The sequence below is a fragment of the Cynocephalus volans genome, chromosome 11 (genome assembly GCF_027409185.1).
Source record: "Cynocephalus volans isolate mCynVol1 chromosome 11, mCynVol1.pri, whole genome shotgun sequence".
In the NCBI taxonomy this organism is placed as follows: domain Eukaryota; kingdom Metazoa; phylum Chordata; class Mammalia; order Dermoptera; family Cynocephalidae; genus Cynocephalus; species Cynocephalus volans.
Window position 1 is genome coordinate 68,800,986 of NC_084470.1, and position 22,217 is coordinate 68,823,202.

The 22,217-nt window shown below is 40.3% G+C and overlaps 1 protein-coding gene across 5 annotated transcripts in view; it reads right to left on the reverse strand.

Annotated features, from left to right (window-relative positions):
- The window catches only part of FHIT (fragile histidine triad diadenosine triphosphatase), a 1,434,235-nt gene that overhangs the window by 2,134 nt on the left and 1,409,884 nt on the right, over positions 1-22,217 (reverse strand). For 4 of the 5 annotated variants that reach the window (XM_063115076.1, XM_063115077.1, XM_063115079.1 and 1 more), the window contains one exon: positions 20,297-20,401. The exons of the other annotated variant lie outside the window; for it this stretch is intronic. In XM_063115076.1, the coding sequence (XP_062971146.1) occupies positions 20,300-20,401 (102 nt within the window). In that variant the 3' untranslated portion in view covers positions 20,297-20,299. The remainder of the gene's footprint in view (positions 1-20,296; positions 20,402-22,217) is intronic. 5 annotated transcript variants of the gene reach the window in all.

Below are 22,217 nucleotides of genomic sequence, written 5' to 3' on the forward strand. Positions count from 1 at the left end.
TCTGTCAGTCTACTTACAGCGTTTCTGTGACTCGTCCGTCACACAGTTTTGACACCCGTGTGTCTGCTTCATTTCTCAAAGCTCTGTCTTCAGAGTTTCATTTCCCTCCCAGCTCAGAAACTTGAGGGAAGCAGAGTCTACCTTTCGTGCCAGGGCACACTGGGTAAACCAGCCATCATTTACTAGCTGCGTGTCTCTAGGAAATGTGAACACGCTTTGTTGGTGCAGAGAGGCCTGAATGGGTTAGTACACATGAAGCACTTACAGCCATGCCTAGCGCATCGTCATGCTCACTAAACACTAGCCTCTGTTCTTGTCATTGTCATTATTTACTCCTTGTATTGCACTGCCAGTCAGAGAAACTCACGAGAGCCAAAGCAAGTAAAAACTCAGGTCTCAGTGACACGGTGGCAGTCTCCACCTTCTTACTAGAGCAGGTGCATCCGGGCACTGCCCTCCTCTTCCCATCTTCTAGGTAGATTCACACATAATGCACCCCTCTTCCTAGCTCTAGTTTCCTTTGAGATCACCTTTTGAATAGGCCGTGGTACTGTTCAGTGTTATCTGAGCATATCAACAAAGGGATTTACTGAAATGCAAGGAAGTTTCTGAGGAGGATGCAAAGAGATGAATAGTTAGATCCTCAAGGTGCTTCCAACCTATCTAGAAAAACACTTTGCACAAAGTGAGGCAAGTAGTAGATAACCAGGTGTCAGGTGGGCAGAGAACAGAGAAAGCAGAAGCCTAGTATACCCACAGTTTGACTGATCCCTATGAACATAGATGCTTTTCAATCTTCAATTATTTACTTATTTATTGGGGGCTGGATGGTAGGCTGGGTGGTACAGGGATCAAACCCTGGACATTGGTGTTATCAGCACCACACTCTAACCTACTGAGCTAACTGGCCAGCCTTCTTAATCTTCAATTATTTCTAAGTCCCTAATAGACATCGTGGCAGATTAACTGCCCCTCCTGGTTCCCCACCACCACCACCAAGGGCATGCTGGAGAAATAATAGGTAGCAGTGTGAAGTTCACTATCAGGGGTTTGTTTGGCAGGGTAGTGAATAATAACAGAAGAGAAGCTCCTCCGCTGTTTTGAAGAGTAGAAGAGATTTTTGGAGAGGGCAGTTTTGAATTTGGAAGGAAAATTAAAATATCTGGTGGAGGAACTTTAAATAAGTTTTTGAGTAAGATTTGCTATGTGGCACGGGCCTTCTCATCCGTTTCTCCCTGAAACCAACAGCAAAGTCTTAACTTGGTTTGTGTTTTGTTGTGTGATTTAGAGGGTGAAAGCAAGGTACCAAAATGGTCCCACCTGGGGTCTGAACTGAACCACACTGACTTCTCCTTGAATATTCAGGTGCCATCAGGCTCCAAGTCTTTCTCCACAGCCTCTGTGTGCGTTCAAGGCAACACCTTTTTACTAAATGTACAAATGAAGGAGGCTCCTGTGTCCTTCTCTGTCCCCGCCCCCCCCCCCATACTCCCACAGACCCAGCAGAAGAGGGCCTCTTCTGCTTTAAAGCTAAGAAAATAGATCAATGTCTCTCTGTTCTGTAGGTAAAACTAGCCTGGGAGCTGCCCACAGTCAATCTAACTTGATAGAGTGTAAGAGGAAGGTCTGGAACCACAAAAACTCAACAGGCCTTCCTTCCATTTCTTTAAGGCAGTATTTTCAACTTGGCTGCTCACTGGAATCATCTGGGGAGGTAAGAAATGCCCAGCTGCCATCCCACCCCCAGAGGTTCTGATCTGACTGATCTGGAGCTTGGCCTAGGTCTCTGCAGGGGAATCACTGAATGTAATGATGGTGAACTCCAAGCCCGTCTCCCCCTTGATGCCGTTCCAAAGTGTGTTCCCCATACAATGCTCCAGATGCCCAACAGCAATTCAGATGCTGGGCCAGGTTTCAGTAGGTTTCTGCTGCAAATATTCAATGTCAAGTAAGGTGGTCTGTCTTCTGTACTTAGAAGAACCACGTGAATGGGACAATTGTCCTTCAAGGGTAGTGCTCCTTGCCCAAGAGGTTAATAAAATGTCCTGTTTTGCATCCATACTGGAGCTGACACAGATGTAGTTTTAAAATGAACTAACCACACTCACCAATAAAACAGTCCTCAGACACAAACATAAAATTTCTCTCTAACAACTCTCTTCTTTTAAAAGTAACTCTTCTTAGTTCCTAGCAGGCTAGAGATACAGGCAGAGGCAGCCACAGAGAGTCATTCCGCTCACACCGAAAACAAGGTGAGCAATTTTCTAAGGGCAGGCCCTCCTGACCTCTGCTTTTCAGTTTTTTTCTTAATAAACTGATCTCAGAAATCGTACCACAAAAGCTGCTGGTGGCAATCTCTTAGAGTAAGTGGGTAAAGGAGAAGCCGAGGGAGAAACGGCAAGGATCAGAGAGCCTCTCTGATGAGTATCTCGGAGGCAATGCAATTATACTTCCATCTAGAGATAGGAAGGGGTTACCCCCAAGTGCAGCAGCCAGAAGCCCAGCAGTGTGTGGAAGGACTCAAGGGAGCAGGGCAAGTTTCCAGCAAGTTTGCTAACTCAAAACTATTCCTATGTCGCATGTTGTACATGCCAATTAATAACACGGCTTCCTGCAAGGAGAAAGCGTTAATTACCTTCCCATTAAAGAGGTCTGTTTCCCAATCCACTGTATTTACCCCTTTGAGGACACAAAGTAGAATGTAGCTCTGGACACCATGTGGCCAGTCCCCTAGGGATGGAAGGTTCAGACATCTGTTCCACAGAGAGGTTGGGGCTCACCCATAGCTGTCATTTATAAAGTGACCACAGACTCAGCCTTGTCAGTTTTCTCTTTAAAGGGATAAATCAAACACTAAGAACAGCAAACACACAAGAAAGATGATCAAGAAGCTTGTACCTGTAAGGAATTCCTTGGTCCCACAGGGCTTATCATCCTGCAAATGAAAATGCACATGCCTTCGGGCTGACGGTGGGGGCCAGGAGGCAGAGAGGGCAAACCCACCCCTGGAAAACACATGCTACTCCTTGGGCATTTTCTTGTTGCCCACTTGAAGCCAGCAAGGCTTCTGTGTTCTGTGTTTGCTGTATTTATACCTCCCTCCCCTTGTATGTGCCTAGTAAGACTCCCTAGAAGACTTTCTCCTTCCAATAGAGCTTATGAAGAACAGGCTTTGTCTCTAAATCTTCAGCCGATATTACTCTTCTCCGCAACTCAGTTGAAATGAAAAAGGATTACTTTATATTTACTTGCATCTTTCATGAGAGAAACTAATTTTGAGAAAGTCCCCACAATGTAAAACACTTTCCCTTCCTTCACACCCTCCAAAGGGGCACAGAAAAAGCTAAAAGGCATGCATGCTTTGTCAGGTACTTTCTGACAGCTGCTTCTTATCGTGTTTTTGAGGGTGACCTTCCTCCAGCATGTTTCTTAACTCTAAGTTGTGCTCTCCTGTTATAATAGAATTTAGAGCCAAGCATTGAGCAGACTACCTTTGATAATTAATGGCTCTGAGAGTTTGCTGAGTGTGTTATTTAATTAATGGCACTTGTGTCTGGAGTGTGCAAGCTCTGTAGTTGAATAAAAGGTGTATTTACTGAAGGATTATAGACGCCTACTCGAGGATCGTTACATTGAGAATTTGTCATGGTTCAGCACATTTAACAGCCTAATAGGGATATTTTTTTTCCTTCTCCATCATTTAAAGGTACGGAAGTTGGTGTAACTTCTCTTTTTGCTTTGTGTGTAAGCTCAGATTACAATCCAAAAAAAAAAAAAACCAAAAATCCCTAGGCTAATGCTCTATTACCTGGAGCAGGACCTTTCATCAGAAACAAAAAGATGAAAACTTTAATGCTACATTTTGAGTATGAGGTTGGTCAAATAAGTTACGGTCTACTTCAGTTACTCACACATAGGCTAACCTGAATTATGTTCAAGGTCCACTTGGGACCAAAAAATCGAGAAAACACAGTTGAAGGCTACCAGGAACAGAGAGTATTTCACACCACCCCCTATGTGTCCTGAGACTCCAGTCCTTAGAATGAAATGCAAAAGCCTCCTTAACCATCCCTTCTAGAAGCCTCATCAGGGCAGTCTCTACTGACCTGTCCCTATGTGTGTTCAGAAAGAGACTACAAATACAAAAGGCCCAGTTTTAAGCTGTGTTGTTCCTAGGCTCTGTCACTGTGTGTTTCTGGGCAAGTTATATTCCCTCTTTGGGCCATAATTTCTTCCTTTGTAAAACAATATGTTGAATTATGTGTTCTTTAAACTCCTTTCCATCCCAAAGATGCTCAGAGTCTGTAATGTTTCCCAGTAGGGACATCGAAGCTGGCTATCCCACTGAAAGGAGACTGAACCGATAGCTTGCTTTTGGGACTTGAAGGTTATTTTTTCCCAGAAAGAAGCCTTGATGATATGAAGAGCAATATCAATGAGTCCTGACATCAATGTGCTCTGAAAAAGGGCTAGAACGCTAGCCCATTCTCTAAAGCCCAGCCAGATGGTCCAGGAGACTAGAGCCAGGGACTGGCCACCTTCCCCCCACTGACACCCCCCGTCCCCACCCCCTTGCTCTGGAAGACAGTGATTAAGGGATAGAAGGAAATAGGGATATACTTTAGATTGGGAACTTAGGGAGGGCCGTTCTGAGCAGGTGCCATTTAGCATTTGAGTCAAATCCTGAATGGAAGGAGGAAGGGAGAGAGAACATTCAAGGCAGAAGGGAACAGGAAGTACCAGAGCCCTGAGATGGGACATCATTTGACGTGCTCCAGGAACAGCAGGAAGCAGGAAGGCTAACACAGAGAGTGGGTGGGGGACTGTCCTAGGAGATGAGACTATACTTTATTCTAAGTCCTTTGCTGTGACCTACAAGGCTTCACGTGATCAGGCCCTGGCTGGCTCTCCAAAGTGTGGAGGAGGGACATGATCTGACCTGTCATTTAAAAGGATCGTCATCTTAACACATTTTCTATTTTAATGTGTTCATTCTCTTATATGACCTTGGGTGAGTTTCAGAGTATAGATACGTATTTTAGGAGTAATAGTCAATGGTTGACATATGATATTCTATATAAAAAAGGTATATTTCTAATTCCAGGAGCATGAAATCTTAGCCAGAACGAGGGGAGTTCTAAGGTTTAACTAAAAATGTTTTTCTTTTAAATTTTTGCACTACTTTTTAATTCCCTTGAGTCTCATTCTTTGAAAGGATGAAATAAATTAAAACTAACCACACACAAATCCGCCTTAAAAGAAAAAAAGTACTCTGATAGATAACAGATCCTTGAAAGGAAAGTAATAGAGCAAAATTTTGATGGGGGTGTCAAAGATAGATGCTGATGCACTACATTAGCCATATTCCTTATTCCAAACTGGTAAATGTGAAATCTGCAGGAGCCACCAGAGGGATTGGAGAAAAAGGTGGGCAGAGTTTGAACAGCAGCCCAGAGCTGCACAGTGCCGAGACTGGCCTTCTGCCTGTTAGAAGGCTTCCCTTTCCTGTAGCTATGACTCTGGCTTATCATTTATAATTAAAAAATGATTCAAGCAATATTATGGGCTTTCACTTCTTCAAAGCAATACCACTATCAATTTGCAGCTCAGAATGCCAACAGTTCTAACTTTTTTTGTGAGCTTCATTGGAACAAGATGTGGAGGTTTAGCAGAGGGAAATTGGTAAGAACACCTAATTACATTCAGTCATTTTTGCCTGTCTTAAAGGAATAAAAATGATCTGCCAGTTTTTATAGACCTTCTTGACCTAAAGATATCTGCTGGTGGAAAGAGAATCCTCAATTGGGTTCCTTTAATGCTTTAATTATTACATGATCTATCATCTTATGCACTGACTCACACACTTTGAAAAATCTCTTTAATACACGTTAAAATTGATTGGCTAATCCTAGACTATGGAGTGGCTCTTTGGAGGGCATGTAATTGTGTGTGTGTGGGCATTGGGGGTGAGACACAGATGACAAAAAGTCAACTACTTGATGGTAGGATAAGCTGAGAAATCAATTTGGTTGCAGGTACAGTTGATATTGTACTGCCAGCTTGCAGAGAACTCAGTCACTCGCCTGCTTGTTCTTGAATCAGTCTTACTGCTTCTGAGTCACTATCAGCTCCTACAGGGCAGGGATGAACTTCATCTACTGTGCCTAAGACAGTGTTTGGCTCAAAGAGAGATCTCAGCAAACAGTTGGTGATTGAGTTCTTTGACCTCAAGGTTAAAAGGGTCCCTAAAGAAGCAAATAGTCAATACCCTTGCTGTAGCCAGGATTTCTGATTGGCTACTAAGGGATTCACCATTTCAAATCCACCTCTGGAGAAAAAGTGACCTTGTAATTGTGAAGGATTGAGTAGAAGTAAGAATTTGGGTGGATGTCATCTCCCCTCACTTTACTTCTTGTCTCCCTTCACTCTGGGGGCTTCTCCTGATTTAGGCTTCTCCATGTGATGAGCAAGATGACTTCCAGGAGCCTCAAATCCACATCACCGCAGTCAAGGGCTTCTCACTCTGTGTTCATACCCCAAAAAATAGGGAAGAACCCTGATTGGACGAGTTGGGGTCACATGCCTGAACTGTGATCTTCGGATGGAATGGACAATTATAAACTCAAATGTCACTACATTCGATCCTATTCATTACTTGGATCTCTCAATAATCTTCCAAATGTTTTGAAATCCAAGAACTAATTGCAAATTCATGGTGAAAACCCCCTTTCACTAGAGAAAGCCCTAACAGAAAGGTCTTGAATGGAGCTCTTGGGAGTCCTCACTGATCCAAGAACGCAGTATCTAATGCATTACAAGGACGAGTAGCTGTGATTCAGTCCTGTTCAGCTAATGCAGTTTCAGCTTCCAGGCAAATATTCAGTCTGTAACTGTTGCTGCATAAGGAAACAGGGGACAGCAATGTCTCTCTAGCAGAGTGGTTGTGACAGCTGGATAAAGTGATCTATACAAAGCCCCCAGCCTGAGAATCACCAAATGCTGGCTGGCTCTTTCCTGGCGTTAGTAAGGAAGCACGAGTAGGTGATATCTTGTACCTCAGCTTCATTGTATAATTCTTGCCTTCAGTTGGCTAGAGTTTATGCAGGGGCAGATGTTTCTAAATAGGCACCCACCAATTTAGTGCAATGGTAAGCATGGACTCCAGAGTCAGACTGCCTGGACTTCAACCCTAATTCTCCAAGTATAACCTGAGAGTCCATGGGCAAGTCACATAGCTGCCTTAAGCCTCAGTTTCCACATCTGAAAACCAGGGCAATACTAGAAGGGCTGCTGCGGGGTTTCATGGAGATAAAGTCTGTAAAGCTCTTCATATAGCTTGCCCATAGTAAGCTCTCCATAAGTGTATCATTAAGAATTATTAATAATAATAAAGTGTCCTCTCTGGTGGTCTTCATCACTCGCTTCCTGAAATAATGATCTGGTTGTCCAATGTGGTCTCTCTCTTTATGTCTGGGAGGATGGCCACGAGGAGGAAAATCAGCTCTCTGATGTACTAGCAGTGTGTCTGTAAAGATTATGTGCAGCGATAACTCTTTTTGCTGTTTAAGCCTACTATGGAATGTAACAATTGAATATCCAGCCACCAATTAGATTGTACATTAAAGTCAATGTCTTCCTTTCCTCCCCCCCCTTTTTTTGTTTAAAACTTTCATTTATCTGATTTATTTTTATTTTTTATTTTATGGTGAAATATCACATGCATACATAAAAATATGGAAGATATGTATACAGCTTACAGAATTAATATAAAGCAAGCACACATCTTACCACCGCCCATGGCAAGGAACAGAACACTGCCTACCCCCTGACACCCCACTTCACATTCCCCTTCCCAGTAACAACCCCCTCCCACCCTCCCCCACAAAGGTAATCATTGCCTTGACATTTACGGTGACTGCTTCCTTCTTTCCCTTATAACTTTACCATCTAAATGAACATATCTCTAAGCACTATAATTTAATTTTGCTTGTTTTTGAACATTATGTAAATGCAATCACACAATATCTATTCTTTTGTGTGTTTCTGTTCCACATTCCTGCAAACACTTGACATTGTCTCTCTCTTTAAACTCTCACTATTGTGGTAGGTGTATAGTGGCATTTCACTGTATTTTAACTTTACATTTCTCTGATGACTAAAGACTATTGGCGTTTTGATATCCATATTTTTTGTGAAGTGCCTGTTCAAGTTCTTTTGTATTTTTCATTGTGCTGTTGGCTTTTTCTTATTGATCTGAAAGGTGTTTTTTGTTTTTTTTTCTTTTTGATACTAGTCCTTTGTTGGCTATATGTGTGGTAAATACCTCCTCCACTCTGAGCCTTGCCTTTTCTCTTTTAATGGTGTGTTTTTTTTTTTTGACAAACATAAGTTCTTAATTGGAATGTAGTCCAATGTATCAATCTTTTTTTTTTTTTTTAACGATAGTGGCTTTTATGTCCTATTCCAAAAGTCTCTCCCAATGGCAAGATCATGAAGATATTCTATATATCTTCCAATGCTTTATTGTTTTATACGTCACACTTCAAATTACAATCCACCTGGATCTGACTTTTCTGTGTGGTGTGAGTTAGGGTTTCATTTCATTAGTCTCCTACATGGATCTCCAGTGTTCCCAGAACAATTTATTGAAAAGATTTTCCTTTCCTCATTTGTATCATAAGTCAAATGTTCATGTATGCCTCAATCTGTTTTTGGGTTCTCTGTTTCCTTCTACCATTCTATTTACTCTTGTACCAGTACCATACTCTCTTAATTTTTACAGACTTGTAATAAGTCTTGACATCCTGTAGAGAAAGCCCCACCAATGTTTCCAATCTTGTTCTTTTAAGACTCTATGGTTACATTTCCATAAGCATTTCAGAATCAACTTGTCAGTTTTTACCAAAACCAAAACAAAACCTATGGAAATTTTGATCTGAGTTGCACTGTTTATAGGTCAATTTGAGAAAAACTGAGGCTTCATAAAATTGAGTTATTCATCTCTCCACTTAATTAATTCCTTTTTCATGCCTCTTAATAACATTTTATAGTTTTTTGTCTAGAAACTTACATATCTTCAATTATTACTAGGAATCTGACCTTTGATGTTAATATAAATGCTAACTTTCAATTTTTTTTTTTCATTTTCTAACTGTTGTGGCTAACAGAAAAATTCAAAACATATATTATTTACCTTCTATTCAGAGGGCTTGCTAAGTTTACTGATTAGTTCTAATTGTTTCTCAGCAGATTTTGGGGGTGTTTTCTACAAACATCATCATATTGTCTGTATAAAATGAAAGTTTTATGCCTTCCTTTCTAATCCTTCTACTTTTATTTATTGTTATTGCCTTATTGCACTAGCTAGGATCTTGAGTACACTGTGAAATAGAAGTGCTAAGAGTGAATATTCTTATCTCATTAACAATCTCAGATGAATAGTGTTGAGCATTTTACCCCTAAGTATAAATTTCCTATAGTTCTAGCTTCCCTAGAACAGATGTTTAATTTGATCAATAATTTTATCTGCATCTACTGAGATAATGTTATAATTTTCTCCTTTATTAATCTGGTAAAATAACATGATCTGATAGTCTAATGTGAAACCAAAGTTGTGTCGGTCATTATGTATTATCCTTTCATAAACTGTGTGTGCACACAATCTGTCTATACTCTTTTTGTCTGATTTCTTCTAGAACTTTGGCATCTGTGTCTCCATATGCAATTAGTCTGTAAGATTTCCTTTCTGTAATGCTCTTGTAAGGTTCAACACAATATAACTCATATAACAAATTGGGCAGTGTACGATTCTCACTTATTTCTCAATTGTGTGGTAGATTTTCACCAGTAAAGCTATCTGACTCTGATGATTTCTTTGTGGGACAAGTTTTAATTCACGCTCAATTTGTTTAAAGGGACAAATTATTCATATTTTCTTTTTCACCTTGTGTCACCTTGAGTAAAATGTATTTCTCTAGAAATTCATCTACATAATCCAAATGTATTGCTCTAATGTCATTCCTTTTTACTCTTGGTCTTTTTAATGATTGCAGCATCTACACAGAAGTTTGCCTTTTGTTTTTAACACTGGTTTTCTGTGCTTTCTCTCTTTTCAAAGAACCTATGGTAGGCTGCATTGATCCTCTAGATAGCATTTATGTTTTCTATTTTATTACTTTCTAATTTATTATCTCCTTTCTTTTAATTTTGTGGTTCTCTAATTTTTCCAGAAAGATGTTTAGCATCTTTTCAGCTTTTATTTTCTTCAATAAATGCATTTAAGTCATAATTAAAAGTCAATTACCCTCTAAGCCCACTTTATTTGCACCCACAAGTTTTAGTTTTCTTCAGTTCCGAATAGTTTCTAATTTTCATTATTTTTTTTGTTGCGTTTGGTCTAACATCACTCCTTTGAAAAGCACCTTTTTTCACTCTTAAATCTAACAGTTTTCTCTTTGCCTTTGGTTTTCTGCAGTTTTATCATGATGTATCTAAGTATGGATTCTCCAGCCCTTTCTCTGGTATCATGTTCTTGAATTTTTGGATTGGTAGCTTTTCCCAATTTTGGAAAAATTCTCAGCTATCATCCCTTTAAATATAAGACCCACTTAAACTCTGTTTTCTCTCCCTGTGGAATTGTGAATAAATATACTTTAGACTTTTTCACTATATTCTGTGTCTTCTGCACTCTGTTCTACTTTTTCCCCACTCTTTTTACCTCTTCATGGTTCATTCTGCTATTTTCATATGGCTCATCTTTGAGTTCTCTATTCTCTCTTTGGCTGTGAAAAATGTGCTGAATTAATTCACTGGGTTATTTCATTTTTTAGTTCTAGAATTTCTATGTGGTTCTTTTCCTAATCATCTGTCTTTTTTAGATTCTAGTTCACTGCTGGAATTTTTGTTAATCTTGTCTTTTCTGTCCATAAACAAAGTAAACAGTTATTTTAATGTCCATGTTTCAATTTCTAGGCCACCTATGATTCCGATCTTATTTGTGTTGATTTCTGTCAGTTCAGGATGCCATGACAAAATACCATAGACTGGCTGACTTAAACAATAGAAATTTATTTCTCGTGGTTCTAGAAGCTGGGAAGACCACCATCAGGATGCTAAAATGTTTTTATTCTGAGTCCTCTTGGCTTGTAGGTGGCTTCCATCCTGCTGTGTTCTCACATAACCTCTTCTTTGAGGGAGCATGAGAGAGGAATCTAGTGTCTCTTCTTCGTCTCTATATAAGGGCACAAACCCCATCATGGGGGCCTTACCCTCGTGACCTCATCTAAACCTAATCGCCTCCTAAAGGCCCCACCTCCTAATACCATCACGTGGGGATTAGGGCTTTGACATATGAATTTTGGGGAAAGACAACATTCAGTCAATAACAACTTGTCTCCTCACGTGCCTCCTGTGTGTGTGTTTGTGTGTCTGTGTGTGCATGTGCACACACACACAAACTGGGCATTCTATTTGGAAACCAATTGTAGAAATAATTTAAGATCACAGTTGGTGCTATGGTTGAATGTCTCCTCCAAATCTCTGTTGAAATTTAATCTCCCTGTAACAGTATTAAGAGGGTGAGAAATCCAACTATGCTATGTGAAAGGTGAGGCCTTTAAGAGGTGATTGGATCATGAGGGCTCTGCCCTTGTGAATGGATTAATTCATTCATGGACTAATGAATTAATGGGTTAAGGGATTAATGGTTTATCATGAGAGTAGACTGGTAGCTTTATAAGAAGAGAAAGAGAACACTAATGCACTCTCACCCTCTCACTATGTGATGCCATGCCCCACCTTGGGACTCTGTAGAGAGTCCGTATCAGGAAGAAGACCCTTACCAGACGTGCCTCTTGGACTTTAGACTTTCCAACCTCCAGAATTGTAAGAAATAAATTTATTTTCTTAATAAATTACCCAGTTTCAGGTATTCTGTTATATGTGACAGAAAACAGACTAAGAGAATTGATGTTATTTTCTTACAGAGAGCATTTTTCTTTATTTCTGCCAGGAGCCTAGTAGACTAGCAATTTGGGATTATCTTAATTCAGTTTCCAGGACTGAGACTTTCTCAACTTCCCAGAAGATTTGAAGTTGGGCTGCAAGTGGTGTAAGAACTGATTTATACCTAGCTCACTTATTCCTAGGGCATAACTCTCCCAGATCTTTAAATTCCCATCCAGGTGTGGAGGTTTAGCAAGGACTCTACCATCAGCAAACTGGCTTTACTGCTCTAGCTCATCTGCCTCTCCAACACCACAGGCGCCCTAAGTGTAAAAGCAACCCCAAGTGCTAGGCTCACCTTTTTTTTAACTCCATACAGTTTTTCTAGTTGAACACAACGGGAGGTTTGAGTTAAATTATTTGGTCTTAGTAACAGAAGCAGAAGTCACATTTATTTCATTTGGGATGGTCTGAAAACATCGTGCCCTACAGATTTTATTCTTTAATTACTGTTTAATCTAATTTCTCATAACCTAAACCTCCCTATAATTTATCATCTTCAAAATATAATAGAAATCATAGGGAAAATATGGTTTTCTATGTGTTGTTTTGTGCTATCCTTATAATCCTAGGATATAAGTGAAATGCTTTCTCTATTCTTTCTAGATATAAGGGAAGTGAGGCACAAAGGAGTGACTTGTCCAAGTTCCGAGAGCAAGTGGCAATTGTTGATAGGGAGCCACTTTAAGTTATTTAAAGACATATCCACTGAGAGTAAAAACAAGAGTGGCAGACAATTTGGATATCATTCTTAGGAGACTGCAGAGTGTCTTTTTATACTTTCACTTAGGGGTAGATATGCCTGGTGCCTAGGACAAGTGATAAAAACATAGATTTCTTTTTTGGGGGAAGCAAGGGGCTGCAACATAATTTTTACAAAACTATAATATCTGTTTTGTCAGTTCTTTCTTTGCAAAGCACATTCTACAAAGCTCTGTGTAAAGCACAAGACAAACGTTTGCTCCAGAGAAAGCATGACCTGATATCTGAGTTTTTCCCTTGGTTCTAGATTATTTACATGAGGCTCTAGTAAAGGAAGCAAGGTTTGGCCTGTGATAGGGCTGCAAAATGGTAATACTGAACCAAAATAGTCAAGTCAGTGTAGCGGGCTCTGGAGAGGGCAAGGAGCGGGTGGCAGGAATTCATACCCTGGAAGAGTTGGGCACAAGAAGGATAGCTTCCCCAGCACTCTCTTCCCCTATCTTTCTGTAGATTCTGCCCTCTCCAAAGAGCATGTTCTGACTCGATTACCCTTAAAGCAGAAAAGAAGAAAAAGTATATCTCAAGAGGGAAGAGAGAACACATTCCATATGTTTGGGCTGGAGTCTAATTTTACTAATTACACCACTGGGACAGATAATAACATTTTAATTCTCAAGATGTTCTCTCCTTAGCCCAGTCCTCACTTTTCTCCATTTTTTTGGACTTTACTTGAATCAATAAGACATGGTCTCAATTTCCCACCACTCCTGATGAATTGGAGGTCGTAGAACATACTGAACTATCTTTTAGATCATCAGAGAAGTATTAATAACAGAAGGAGCACAATCTAGGGATGACTTTGCTAGTGTGTCCTGCACTGGTAATCGAGGTTGAGCACCTACATGATAACTTGATTGATGCCCTGGCATGTCAAAATAATGGAGCACTTATTACATAAGTGGTGGCTGGGGGACATTTTAGTCACAGAATGAAGTGAACTGCATAAACATTAGTTATTATTAAGTGATGAGATGAAAGATTATTAATGTAAATTTTTATAGCCTTTCTTCATATTAACCTCCCATGCCCTCTAGAAGAGTCTCTCCCCCACCCTTCTGTCAGAGACAAAGACAAATAGTAAAACTAGAAGGAGAGGACTATACACAGTGGAGAGAGGCAAGTAGAGAAAGAAAAAAGAGTCTTGGGAGTAAAAAGTTTTAGAAGGTTTTTGACACACAGGAAAATGCAAATTACTAAGTGATTACCCATTTCTGGAAATGAGGATAAAGATGATAATGATAGACTTTATTTTATTATATTATCATTTTTAAAAACATAAGTAAAGTATGAAACTCTTAAATTATTTTTGGCAATTTGGGTTACACTTTTCTGAAAAGGACTCTGTGCTGATGGACCGTATAGTTCCAAGATTCATAAGAGTTAAAAATTAACTACAAGACACTAGTCATTTTTCTATTACCAGTAGAACTAAGTCTGAGAGGAAGAGTTCTGCAGATTCTTCAGCCATCGATGGCCTATGGAAATCTTTTGCCTGAACTCCTAAGGATGTATTAGAGATAACTGGATCTTGGTAAGACATTTTAAAAATAATTAAACTGAACTAAATACCCATTTTAGAACCATGGGGGTTAGACTGTCTCATGGAATGTTTAAAAAGAGAGGTTTTTAAAATATAGTAGAATGGTCAGCCTTTTGAGTTGTGGTAAAATAAGTCATTTCATGGAACATTAGATTTGATGATTTCTAAAGTCTCTATGATTCTGTGGTTTATCATTCCCAATTGAGGCCATAGAGATTTAGTTTAAATTTATATAATCTAAGTAATAATCTTTAACTCCTTGCTACTGAAATCAGGTTCTAGAAGTGTAATCCTAAAAGACTGGAGAGAGAAGCAGCACAATCCAACAGAAACACGGACTGGAGAGAAGGAAACAGCAAGCTGAAATATCGTTTCTTGATTCTTTCAAAACAATGGGTCCTTTTTCTGGCCAAGAGATTTTAAACATACTAAAGTGTCTTTAGTCTTAAATGACGCATCTTCTCTTGTACTTCCATGCTAAAGAAAATCTTTTATTGTATCAATTTGGGGACGTCTGAAAGAATATTGGCAATCACTTGCCTTGGTATTGATGAGCCCCCGCATAGGGATTATCCAGTGGGTTCAGGATTGAATCACTGAAGGGGCTGAAGTTAAAAACCGCCCCTCCTCAAGAAAACATCAGAGCACCAGATCTGCTTCCTGGGCACTCGTCATCAGAGGCTGCTGTGCTGAGAGCAGACCCTCTGTGAGAAGGTTAGATTTTTTTCCCAGGCTGGTGGGTAGATTTCAAAGCTACAATTTAGAGACCAGAACATGTGCTATATAGGAAAACCTGTCCCTCTCATCCACCTATACTGTTCATGATTATAAGTGTGGTCCAGTGGCTGAAATTATGGTGATTTTTCAAAAATGCCAGTGTCAAAATTTTGCCTTGACGGTACATCTATAACTACTAATAATGCTGTTTTGGGCTGACTTGGTTGCAAATCAATGAGAGGCAACCAATTATCTATAAAAAAAACAACATGCACAAAGGAGAGTTTGATGAATTACAAATGAACTCTGCTGACACAACAGGGTGTAGAAACCTACCCTGCTCTGACTTTCCATCAGAGTTAGGCATGATGCTTGCATCTTTTACAAACAACAGACCCCACTCAATTCCAACATGGGGTGGGAAAGAGGACAGGGAGATGACAAAACCTTCCCCCGTTGGTACACACATTGTTGCTTTCAAATTAAGTGGCAAACCTACACGGGTGTGTAGAGGCAGCAAATCCAAGTATCAAATACCTGCATACAGAATTACCATGCTCCAGGAAGGAGGCAACATTAGATAAGAAATGTGGATGTACCATCATCTGCGATTTAGAACACAGACTACAAGAGCCACCACAAAACCCCATCCCTGAGCTCAGCCTAGTGTGTGGGGAGCCAGTGCATAAATTGACCTGAGCAGAGAGTAGATGCTGCATTCTTAGAACCACAGGATTGCCAAACCCATCAGGGATCCGTCAGGTAGAGAATGAGAAAACCATAGCTATATTCGGTAACTCATGCCCTGCTGACTTCCCTGTGCATGGTGAAGGCAATGGCTGTTTTTCTCTACTGCTTAAGAAACTGCAACTCAAAGTCATTTTCTGCTAGGCAAAGGAAGAGAGTGGCTAAAACACTACCACCTCTTGCAGGGTGATATGAGAAGATAAGGGAATTCTCCTGCACAACTAAGCTAATGTTGGTGCCTTGACAGCTTCAAGAGGATGAGGAGACAGTTTATAGTTTTAGAATGTTTACCTTTGTGGTCCTGATGGCACTCTTGTCATGCTGAGGATTAATCTGGGTTTATAGTCAGATATAGAGCAGAGGTTTCTACTTATCCAAGAGTGGCTAGGCATGTCCACACCAAGCATTCAACTTGAAAGCAGCTCTTTGCCTATCATAGTGCCTTTTCCTATAAGGGCATCTCGGGATATAGGTATTCACATTCTTCTCTGCAGTCTACTGGTTTTTAAGGTAGACTAATGGCCAGCAAAGTGTTGAGGGCAAGCGCTGGGGTTGGTCTCCCAGGAGAAGGAGCATTTCATACAGATCCCATCAGCCTAGAGACTAAGTGTGCCCCTGGGAGGCAGGGGGATTCTGTGAATGGCTTCCTGCCTGGTGTTCTCCAGCCATGTGTAAAACAGTGACTCATCAGCCCTGGGGAAACTGACTCTTTAGTTTCCCCCCATGTGCCTTATCTTCTCCATAATAGATCTGCAACATAACCAGTGCCACTTTAGACAAGCCCAAGTACAAAATGGCACTGCCCTCCTCCTCCCCTCCCCTCTGCCCTTTCCTTCACGAGAAGCCTGTAGACTTAAACAGAAACCCCTTTTGCTTCAGCAAGGATGCAGTTCTCTACCCCGATCCACGTTAGCACAATGACCCTCCTTGCTGGTATCAGCCAGCCCTTGGCGCACTATATAAGCTCTACCACCCCCACACCTGGTGCTGCCCACCATTTTCAGGGCAGCTCTGGGCCCTGTGTCACTCTGAGCACAACCCAGCAGATTTCTTTCTTTAATAAAGCTTGCACAGTACCCAGCATCTCAGCTCACTTTCTTTCACTCCACGTGCCTGGTGAAAAAGATGGACTACTGGCTTAGGGGTTGGAGCAGGTCTGGAATCAGCTTGCTCTGGGTTTGAATTCTGGCCACCTTTTCTCCAAAGGTAGGAATCACATGCCCGTTTTGGATAATTTTAAGTGATCTACATTGAATCTGTGAGTAGAATGTTCTTTTTTAATCCTTCTGAATAAGTCAAGTGGAGAGAGTCTCTGTTTGGAGCTGGAATTTATCAGCATTGTTTTTCTTTTCTATTTATTTTTATGCTTAACTTCTAATTACAAATAGTATTCATTTTTCATTAAGGCGAAGATATAAGGTTTAAAATAAAGTACTGAAATTTAAAAAGTAATCAAGTGAATAATAAGTAAACAATGCCCTAGGTGGTACACAAAGATAAAAATTATGAGAAAATGGGAATGAATGAAATTTGGGAGACGTGTATTCACTTGAGGTCATATTACTTAGGTTGTGGTCAGATGGTAGAGAAAAGAGGGAAGAGTAGCCTGGGCAGGAATCAGCAGGGTCTGGAAAACCTTGCAAGTACAGTGAAGTAAGTTGTTGAAAGCCGGGACCCATTTTAGTTGCTGCTATCTGGCTGCGGTGTGACCAGGGATGTAGTTGCTGGAGAGGGTAGCAATAGCAAGGTGGCAAGGACGTCCAGCAGGGGATGAGACAGAGGTCCTCACAGCAGAACTAGAGAGGCCAAAAAGAATATTTGGATGGTGTAAGGGGAGCTGGGACAGGGAGAAGGAACTGGCTGGAGAAGTGAGCTCTTTCAGTATGGTGGGCCATACAAAGACGAGGAGAATGGCCTTTGGGGTTGGACTGCCTGGGTTCAAAACTGAGCTTCATCACTTATTAACCATTTGCCTTGGAGTAATACCTAACATCGCTGAGCCTCAGTTTTCTTATCACCTGCAAGACAGGATAATAATAGAACGTGCATCTCGTAAATTCTCGGTAAGTGTTGGCTATTGTTACCAATTCCAGGGCTGAACCCCGTCATGCCTGCCTCTGCGCATGCTGAGAATTGTGCAGTCTTGCACGGTGAGCATCACCAAAGTCCTTAAGCTTGCTCTGCCTCAGACTGACTTGCTGCTAAGGGTATAGTCAAAAAAGCTGGCAGAGGCCAAGTTTATCTGAATTTCAGATAATGAATAATTTTCTAAGTCTAGGTGAATCCAAATATTGCATGATTGCCCTATTTATTAACAAATTTCAGAAATTCCATGAACTGCTTTAACATTGTATAAAAATTCAGTGCGTAGGTGCATTTTGAAAAGGGAAGGGGGTGGGTGTCAAAGAACCAGGTGGATCAACCCAATAATCAAGTTTCCTAAGAAAAAGAATATTTCCTTTCTCTTTTGTCGCTAAAGGGAAGTGTATTTAATCCCTTGCCTCTAAGTTACTAGTTGTGTGATACAGGGTAATCTATTTTACCCCTCCTAGTATCAGTTCCCACATCTGACTGCTGAGAAGACTGAAGTGATTTGTTTGGTCTGTAAACAAAAACCCTTACAGAAGTATGAATCTTAGTTAACTAGAAAACGCACAGGCACTGTGGCAATAGTTTGTATAACAACGTAGGGTGACTATCTTCCTGGCAAGTGGATTTACCTGGAAGACAGGAGATGTCAGGCCTCAAGGCAAGACAGAAGCAAAAACTGACAAAGCAAAGCATACAGGAAACTTGGGTAATAAGTTTAGATCTTCTCAAAGTGTCAGAAAATGCATTCTGCGACAGAATCCTACAATTCAGCAAGCCTAAGAAAAAGCCTAGAGCTTTTTGTGCCTCTACCTCGAACTACCCATTGCACAGGAAACCCAGAGAAGAAATTCAGCCTAGGAAATCCGAAGAATTGTGACCCCATTCGAACAGGGCACTCCCAAATGACACACTGGCTTATGGAAGAGAAATAGAAAGAGGTTTGCAGTCATGCCCATAGGCCTATATTCTTAAGTAAACTAACTTGATCCTAAGAAAAAAAAAAAAAAAGGTGAACTGTTGAAAAGGTTAAAAATAAAATATGAGAGACAGCTTCTGCTTCAGCAGGCTGTAGCCCTTCAGGCTCCTGAGGGCAGAGCTGACAAACCAATGACACGGTAGAATAAAATAAGCGTAAGAATGAAAGGGCCTGAGCACAGAACCATACTGAGCAACAGTGGAGAAGAGGTACTCCGGGTGTTTAATTACAGTACTTTAAAAAGGGGTTGAGGAGAGAAAGGCCAAGAAATGCACATATATTTTAAACTATCTAGTAAAGACGTATTTCTAAGTAAAATCAGAATATAATGTATTTTTCTAGCTAAAAATCATAATCACTAAGTGGTTGATACTATTTTACATAACTCAGTTGCTACTAGTATTTGTTCACTAATTTCATTTTTAATTTATTGCTGACGTACTTCGGCAACTTACTTATAACATGAACATAGTTATTCACAGGCCACATGAAAAATTGCCTAATTTTAGTTTAGAGTTATCTAATTCTAAAAAGGAAAAAGAAACTATTTAAAGGAGATGATCTTTACCTGGGGTTCATAATCCCTAAGGAATTTTATTAACAGAGTTGCCAGATAAAAGAGAGGATGCCAGTTAAATTTGAATTTCAGATAAACTACAATTTTTATTTTTTTAGTTTAGATATGTCCCACAACCCTATTTATGAACAGATTTCAGAAGATTCATGAGCCCCTTGATGCTGTATAAAATCCTGTGTGGAGACGCATTTTGAACAGGAGATTGGCTAAAGCTGTCTTTCTACCAGATTCTTCAACCTAAGATCTCCCAACAGTTAAACATCATTAATGCGGAGAGAAAATTCTATCAAGTCCTGACCTTTCTCTCGGGCCTGAGCTTCCTAGCAGCCAAAGCTAAAGGGAAACACCAAGGGCAATTTACCAAATAGTAACTGGGGAGAAGATTCCCAGGAAGAAAGGAGTAGGCCTGGGTGTGACTTAAATGATGGCAGGTAGAAAGGCTGGTTCCCAGAGTCTTGCAGATGGACAAAGAATCTGGGGCTTGAGCCTGAGGGCAAAGTAACACCCTCAAAGGCGTTTTGACCTTTTAAACAATTAGGTTTTAATTACAAACTATCTGCTGTGTGGAGATGATGGGGTTGGAGGGGAACATCTAGAAGAGAGAGGAGCTGGCTGAGTGACCCCAGCATGCTGGAATAAACTCCTCTTGCTTGATTGCAGTGCAAATTGCGCATGTTAAAGTTATATTTTTCTTTACACTGGCATGGAAGGAAGTGGAGAGAGTGGGAGGAAGAGGGGACAGGGAGGTTGGGAATAAATCCCTCAAGCACCGGGGTTTTCTCTGTTCCAGCTTTTTGTTTTTTGCATCCCCATTTTTAGTAGGAAGCCTCTTTGCCAAGGCCCACGTGAGGGTCTTGGTGAAGATGAAGCACACAGTTTTTACCTGTCACTGAAAGTAGACCCTCAATGTTGCAGCTTCTACCGCCATTTCCTCCTCTGATCTCCAAGAGCCTGGGGAGTCCTCCTCTTCTTTGTCATGTTTTTGGAGCTTTGGAGAAAAAATAGGTTAAGCTCATTAATGGGTTCGTGGAATCTACTTGAACAAATGTTAGAGGAGGGGAGGACTGAATAGAATTTGCAAATTAGAGGCCAGGAGATATATGTGTGTGTGCCTTTTAATTGCATTAGTTGCCAAAATTTGAAAAGGGAGAGATTCTACATAAGAATACGTATTTCCAGCTTCTCTAATAAAATAACTAGGTTAGGCTACAATGTGGTCATTTGCTGCCTTGTAACTGTCTGCTGAGGCTGGAAGTGGTGGTCATAGATTGGGGGGGCGGATTCTGCCATTCACCATAACCCCCACCACTGTCTAATTTTCTTATGCTCGACAGGCATCATTCATTTATTTTACCTCCCAGGCTCTGAAGGCTCACCTACTACTTTCTTTGGCTTAGCTTCTCTTATTTGTGCTTGGAGCAGTTTTGTTCAGTGAATCAAAATAGCTCAAGCAAATTTATGATAACAATACAAAGGCCATGAGTACTAAGAAATGAGTAACTGTATTTTCATTAAAAGAGGCTTCAAGCAGGCAAATAGTAAAAAAAAAAAAAAAAAAAAAAAAAAAAAAATTGAGAAAATAACTTATTGAAAAATTAACAATTGGTTGTAGTCAACTGAATCATTTTTTAAAAAAATTTGTACATGTCTCAATTTACATACGGAGTGAACAAAACCTCAGTTCTATCAGAGAGACGTTTTCAGAACTCTTTCTTAGAGGAGCACAATTTCCCCCCTTCATTTCCTATCGCAATTCAATTTTACTAACTAAATTCATTGTTCCTGTATGTGGCTCTATACATTGTAAAATGCACAGCATAGTATTTTGTGTTATGTCCTTTGAGAGAGAGATGAACGATTTAATAGCACGAATGATGGCTATTTTTATGATGTGAAGGGAAGTTTCTTTGATGTGGACTATTTCATTTAATTCTTACAATAACCCATAAGGCAGGCACTACTTAACCCCATTTTACCAAGGAGGAAATTCATTCACTTGTCAAAGATCACCCAGCTAGGTAGTGGTTGGTGCCAGGGTTGTCCCCAACAACTTTTGCCTTTTTATCTGTACTACAGTGTCCCTAAAAAGTGAACAATTCCACAGCTACCGTTCCACTCCACCAGGTATATTCACACAACAGTCAGTTGCTTTGCAAACTCAACAAAAAGTCTATCAATTAAAACTTTCTCAGGACCAAAACCCTCTAAATCTAACCCAGAGACCCCCCCCCCCCCCACCCTGGCAGCTTGCAGCAGATAGAGGTTTCCCCATATTTCAGAGCAAACTTTTTGATGCAGAAGGCAAAACAGTGAGAGAAAGATAGCCTCACTCTCCAGCTGAGCTGTATTTCCACTCAGGGTAAGTCAGAGCCTAAATGAGGTTCATTAGCATATAACCCAGCCACAAATATGTTTATGAGGGTCATGGATCTTCTGTTCAGAATTTGGCTGCCAGCATGCTGGTTTTACATTTTGCCACATAGATTTAATTCTCCTTAGTGGAAAGAAAACCACATTAACAAGTCATTTCCTTCCTTGCAGAGGCAGATATGATGCAGTTGCTACAGGCAAGTCAAATGGGATTGCTATTCTTCTACTCAAGAACTAATTTTCATCTTGATACTACCTTTAGGTCTGTTATAAATCCATCTTGTAACAATTCAATAGGATGACAAAGAACTGTGCAAAGCCCAGAAAATATAGCCTTCCCACTTCTGGTACTGCCATTAGAAGACAGAAATCAAGCATTAAGTGGCTCCATCAACACAGATTATACTTTAGAGATGAATCCAAATAATTTAGAG